Here is a 5,904-nt window from a genome sequence, read left to right on the forward strand (position 1 = left end):
TCTGACACAGTTGGCTTTAAGGAGGTGGTACTCGATTTGTTAGGCGCATTAGGGATGGTTAGAGGCTCGTATAATAGTCTCTGGCCATTCCTTTTATATATATCCAAAGTTTGTAGCTTTATAATTTATATTTATACATTGACATATCATATAATGCTATGGAATAATAGGTTGATTATATATTGGGGGACAATCCATCAAAGATGTCATACATGGTAGGATACGGAGATAGATATCCTCAAAGAATTCATCATCGAGGTTCGTCGCTCCCATCAATTATAAATCATCCACAAGTTATTGCCTGCAAGGAAGGAACAATTTATTTCAACACCTCGAACCCTAACCCTAATCTTTTGATTGGAGCGATTGTGGGCGGGCCAGGAGAAGATGATGTTTATGAAGATGATCGTGCTGATTTTCGCAAATCTGAACCGACTACTTACATCAATGCTCCTTTGGTTGGTGTGTTGGCCTATTTTGTTGCTAACCCTAATGCTTAGATGATGAGTAGATTGTATACATGCCCACATGTACATAGCAGTATATTATTGTGCAGCTCGCCGTGACTCTTTGGTAGTGCAGCATTGCGTAAGTCTCTTGGAGTTACGGGTTCGATCCCGCCTGAGTGCATTTGTCTTATGGTTAGACAAATGAGAATGGCTAGGGGCTCGTATCATAGCCTCTAACCATTCTATATAAAAGAAAATATTAGTGAAAGGTTTTGGAGCGAGTTAATAGGCATTAAGGATGATTAGAGGCTCGTATAATTGTCTCAGGCCATTCCTTTCATATATGTCCAAAGTTTGTAGCTTTATAATTTATATTTATGCATTGACATATCATAAAATGCTATGGAATAATAGGTTGATTATATATTGGGGGACAATCCATCAAAGATGTCATACATGGTAGGATACGGAGATAGATATCCTCAAAGAATTCATCATCGAGGTTCGTCACTCCCATCGATTATAAATCATCCACAAGTTATTGCCTGCAAGGAAGGAACAATTTATTTCAACACCTCGAACCCTAACCCTAATCTTTTGATTGGAGCGATTGTGGGCGGGCCAGGAGAAGATGATGTTTATGAAGATGATCGTGCTGATTTTCGCAAATCTGAACCGACTACTTACATCAATGCTCCTTTGGTTGGTGTGTTGGCCTATTTTGTTGCTAACCCTAATGCTTAGATGATGAGTAGATTGTATACATGCCCACATGTACATAGCAGTATATTATTGTGCAGCTCGCCATGACTCTTTGGTAGTGCAGCATTGCGTAAGTCTCTTGGAGTTACGGGTTCGATCCCGCCTGAGTGCATTTGTCTTATAGTGCGGGATTGAGTGGTCAGACAAATGAGAATGGCTAGGGGCTCGCGTATCATAACCTCTAACCATTCTATATAAAAAAAATATTAGTGAAAGGTTTTGGAGCGAGTTAATAGCGGATAAAATCGCGCTATAATTTTTTTTTTTGTGGGAGCAAATTGAGATTATATAAAAGGAATCATGAGTTGTATTTGATTTTCTTTAATATTTTTTTTATTTAACATAATATGATGTATGATTGATTATTATAAAAGAGTGGGCATTTAAAGAATTTGAGTGGATTATGTTTGACTTGTTATGAAATGGATGCAAAGATTCAAGTTTCTATGCAGCTTGTTTTTTTTTTTTTTAATTCATTTTTAATAATAATTTCATAATTTGGATATGGCATTTACATATATATCAATCAATTTTTTTTCTTATATTTATATATTTAACACCTAAATTTTATTTTTTACATTTGTACCACTTAATTCATTAATACTACATAAAAAAAAGATATTTTTACATAACAGCCATCAATATATTAAATATAACATTTTAATTATCTAAAATTTTTAACAAGGACATTTATAATAAAAAAATAGTTAAAATAATGAATTTATATCTAAAGTTTGTGGAGTAAAAATATTATATTTAATTTTTTTTTATAATTTTTATGCAAAAACACCTAAAAAAATTATTATTTTAATTTAAAAAAAAAATGAAACACACCTTTTTCATGCATCAGTATTCAGAACAATGCCATATATGTAGAAATTGGAAATTAGGTGTAGATATGTAAATAAATAAAAATTGAGTGGCATGCATGTAAATCTTCCACAAGTCAATTTAAATTATATAACTTTGCCTCATAATAGATCACGCGATAAACGACTATAGACAAAGTAGGCAAATTCAATCATTATCTCATGTTTCTTCCTATCTATTTGTAGCAGTCATAACTTATTAAAAAAAAAAATGTGAAACTCATGTTCAAAAATTTATGGCAGCCATTATAATTTTTTTTTTCTGTAAAATCATATCGTAGCGAGAAAATTATCACCACACATAATATTAGGAAAATTAAATTCCTTGAAAAACTATCAAAATGTAATTTACTCAAACAAACAAAATTACGGTGCGGTGGAAAAATTATTACGTCCGGAGTCCAATGAATACATTCATGTGGAGCTGACAGAAAAAAAAAAACTCGTTTTCTTATGATTCAGCGTAGTAACACTGGAAAATATTTCTTTCGTGTTATTCTGCGTTATTCAGGTGTTATTGTGGTAGTATTGATGTGTTATTGTGTTATTATAACACATATTACCACAATAACACCAAATAACACGAAATAACACGAAATAACACAGGGGGATATTCTCTTGTGCTAAAATAAATTTTTTTTTAATTTTTCTGTCAACTCCACGTGATTGATTATATTGGACTCTAAACATATCTCTATGTCCGGAGTCCGGACGTAATATCACCGCCGGCACTTCATCTAATATTTGTTTTTTAAATTATAATATAAATTTCATAATAAACAAAGTTTAAAATTATATATATTATTTCCCATTAAAAGAATTTCTTACATCAACAAAAGTTTGAGTGAAACGCATCTCTTCAAGCAGCCGCCTAACCGCACCGGCCTTCTCATCTTCAAACCCTAGCCGCAACTCCACCTCCGCCTCCACCAGTTCCATCTTTCCGGCAAACATCCCTACCCTCCTCCCCCTCTCCACCTCTTCCTCATTCCCTCCTCCCAATATAACCCCGCACGCCGCCGCACCGGCCGCCAGCTCCCCCTCCCTGCCCCCCTCATACGCCGCCCCGCCGGCAGGCCCCCCTGCCCCTCCCTGCCCCCCTCATACGCCGCCGCGACGGCAGCCGCCGTTCTCGCCACCTCCTTCAGCACCCTAACGGAGGGGCCTGCATCAACCGCCGACGATCGAGCCACCATTTCGTACGCTAGAACCAGAAGCCCGTCTCCGGTCAACAGCAGTACTCCGGGGGAGAATTCAGTGAGGGGAGGGGCGGTGCGGGTGCGGGTGTGGGTGACGGCGTGGATGAGGTGGAGCGCGCAGGCGGCGTTGATGGCGGAGTTCGGGTTTCCGCCGACGAGTTCGGTGGCGGCGAGGCAGAGGGGAGGGGCGATGGTCGGAGGAATGGGGGAAGAGAGGAGGCTGTGGATTGGGGCTTTGACGGAGGGGTGAATGGTGACCGGGAGGCTACGGAGGAGATGGGAAGATATGTCGGCGTTCGATGCGGAGAGATAGGATTGATCGGAGGTGGCGGTGCAAAGGGTTCGGTTGGGTCGCCGCAGGCGAGTTAGGGTTTGGGAGATTTGAGGTGGTTTGAAATTGGAGGGGATTGAGGGAAAGATTGCTGCCATTTTTTTGGGGGTGAAAGGAGAGAGGGGAAGGAGATATATGTAATGAAGAATTTGTTTGGGCCCTTTATGAAGCAAATGTTGCAATTAAAGATTAATTAAGTTTATGATTAATTAAGCATGGAGTTTTACATGGTTTGACCTATGTATTATATTAAATTATACTTGATGAAAATTACAATTTTTTATTAATTGCAGCCTACACCATAAGGGGCATCTAGGGGAAGAGATTGATTCCGTCTGCTTGTTTGAGAAGGATTGTCTTATTCATGTGTTTGTAATTGCTTATTTCGATGCACACGGATGCATCTGGCTGTGTGGATTTAGCTCGAGGATTGTTAATTGCTCAAAAATTGATTCGAATTTTAGTTCTTTGAGTTGAGATTGGTCAAAATAAATAGCCTAGTTACTAGACAACTATGATGTGTTACAGGCTGGTTTTGAGTTGAAATAGATCTAAATGACTCTAATTGAGAAGTCATCTTGTTTCGATTTCGAGCTAGATTCAGCAGATTTCGGGTTGGAATGGATCCAAATAACACAAATTTCGGCTAGCTCATTTTGATTTTCAGAAGGGAAGCTCGATTGAATTTTGAGTCGAACCAACTCGAAATTGAATATAGTAAGTTATGAGCCGGTTTCGATCCGAACTCAATACATTCGAGTTGGCCCCAACTCGATTCTATATGGATTGGTTAACAACCCTAAGGATACATGGGCCATACTAGTTGTTAATATTGGTACTTAAGATATTTTACTAAGAAAGTTAATCAAGAGTCTATACATTTTGGATTCTATACTAGTTGCTAATATTGGTACTTAAACATATTTTGCGAAGAGGGTCTATACATTTTGGATTCTAGATTATAAGCTTAGATTTGAATATTTTCATTATATTTTTTATATTGACTTTATTTAGGAAATGGTATTTAATAACTTGGTGTCAAATTTTCATTTTGAATTTTAGAATTTAAATTATTTGAAGATGTGGTATCATTAGAACAATATTGAGATAAAAGATTTTTCATTAAAAAAAAAATCTCTTAGCATCAAATTTCCATCATCCGACACAAATTTCGAGGTATGACACGATCTAAAAGCAACTTTTTGAGCAAGGAATGTTTAAACTTTGATTAAAAGTCATCTAGTGTTCCGATTTCATTAAACTTATAATCAAATTGACCGACTCGACGAGGTAGACCCAATGGGACCAACATTGATCTGGTCTAAACTAAATCGAGCCACGATCAAGACATTAAATCACTTTTGAAAGATTTTTGAACATAATTGGAAGATCAAATGGATGTTGAATCTGACGATTTTATAATTAAGTCGAGCGTCTCAAGAAGACAAACCCAATGAGCTCAAGCTCACTCAATTCTGACATTGTTAAAGCACTCAAATGTCCATCAAACGTCGTCTGATCGAATGAATCTCTCAAGACCGTCCAATCAAAATAGTTTATATTCATGCATTAATTGCACCCATAACACTATAAGTAGAATCTCGCCTCTTTCAAGAGGGTGGATGAGAGCTTGAAATTTGAGGAAGAGCATGAAGCTTTGAGAAGTAGTTGAAGTCCAGCACAACCACTGCCGATAGTCTTCGATTACCAATGACATCCGTCGACTACCGTTAACTGTCGCTGACTTTCGTCAATCGCCATTAACCATCGTCAACGACTTTCGACCATCATTGACCTCTGTCGACTACTGTTGACTGTTGTCGATCATCGCTAATCTCCGTCTACCACCACCGACTGTCGTCATCACCACCGACCAAACATCGCCAATCGCTATCGGTCGAGGTTGTAACTTGGGAAATCTTGTAACCCTTTCCAGCATGTGGGACAATTGGTTGCAATTGCAATTATTTTTTTTTTATAAAGAAACTCTTTAGTTGGGTCGGACTTTATGGTTTTTCATTTTTCTGGTTTTTCACGTAAAAAATTTTGATGTGATTATCAGTTGTTTTCTATATTTTGAGTGTGTGTTAAATCTTCGTATCACATTAAGACGATAATCCGCTACTCTACTATTGCAAATTCTCTAGCGCGCATCAAACATAATTTTCATGTGTCACAATATATTTAGATACATACAACTCAATTCTTATATATTTACATATCTAATACCTAAAGTTTTATATTTACATTTATCCTTGAAAAGATGTAATTCACTTTTAAGAAAATAGGTGGTT

The 5,904-nt window shown here is 37.2% G+C and overlaps 2 protein-coding genes across 2 annotated transcripts; one reads left to right on the plus strand and one right to left on the minus strand.

The window, feature by feature from the left end:
- Window positions 1-212: 212 nt before the first annotated feature.
- On the plus strand, window positions 213-1,193 carry LOC110038346 (endoglucanase 23-like). The gene is made up of 2 exons (XM_020743154.1): window positions 213-458; window positions 864-1,193. The coding sequence occupies exons 1-2, from the start codon at window positions 213-215 to the stop codon at window positions 1,191-1,193; spliced, it is 576 nt and encodes a 191-aa protein (XP_020598813.1).
- A 1,688-nt stretch (window positions 1,194-2,881) lies between these two features.
- On the minus strand, window positions 2,882-3,805 carry LOC110038347 (geranylgeranyl pyrophosphate synthase, chloroplastic-like). The gene is made up of 2 exons (XM_020743155.1): window positions 3,181-3,805; window positions 2,882-3,133 (listed from the first exon to the last, which is right to left on the minus strand). Exons 1-2 carry the CDS (start codon window positions 3,706-3,708, stop codon window positions 2,882-2,884), a joined length of 780 nt encoding a protein of 259 aa, XP_020598814.1. The 5' UTR covers window positions 3,709-3,805.
- Window positions 3,806-5,904: the final 2,099 nt, after the last annotated feature.

Source organism: Phalaenopsis equestris, unplaced genomic scaffold, assembly GCF_001263595.1.
Source record: "Phalaenopsis equestris unplaced genomic scaffold, ASM126359v1 Scaffold232605, whole genome shotgun sequence".
NCBI classification, from domain to species: Eukaryota; Viridiplantae; Streptophyta; class Magnoliopsida; order Asparagales; family Orchidaceae; genus Phalaenopsis; species Phalaenopsis equestris.

What these genes read in the sequence shown, in the direction of transcription:
- LOC110038346 (XM_020743154.1), top strand. Translation starts at nt 213, where the DNA reads ATGGTAGGATACGGAGATAGATATCCTCAAAGAATTCATCATCGAGGT. An exon ending in CTTACATCAATGCTCCTTTG is followed by an intron (nt 459 to 863) that starts GTTGGTGTGTTG and finishes ATGGAATAATAG; the next exon opens with GTTGATTATATATTGGGGGA.
- LOC110038347 (XM_020743155.1), bottom strand. Translation starts at nt 3,708, where the DNA reads ATGGCAGCAATCTTTCCCTCAATCCCCTCCAATTTCAAACCACCTCAA. An exon ending in CCGTCGCGGCGGCGTATGAG is followed by an intron (nt 3,134 to 3,180) that starts GGGGGCAGGGAG and finishes GCGGCGTATGAG; the next exon opens with GGGGGCAGGGAGGGGGAGCT.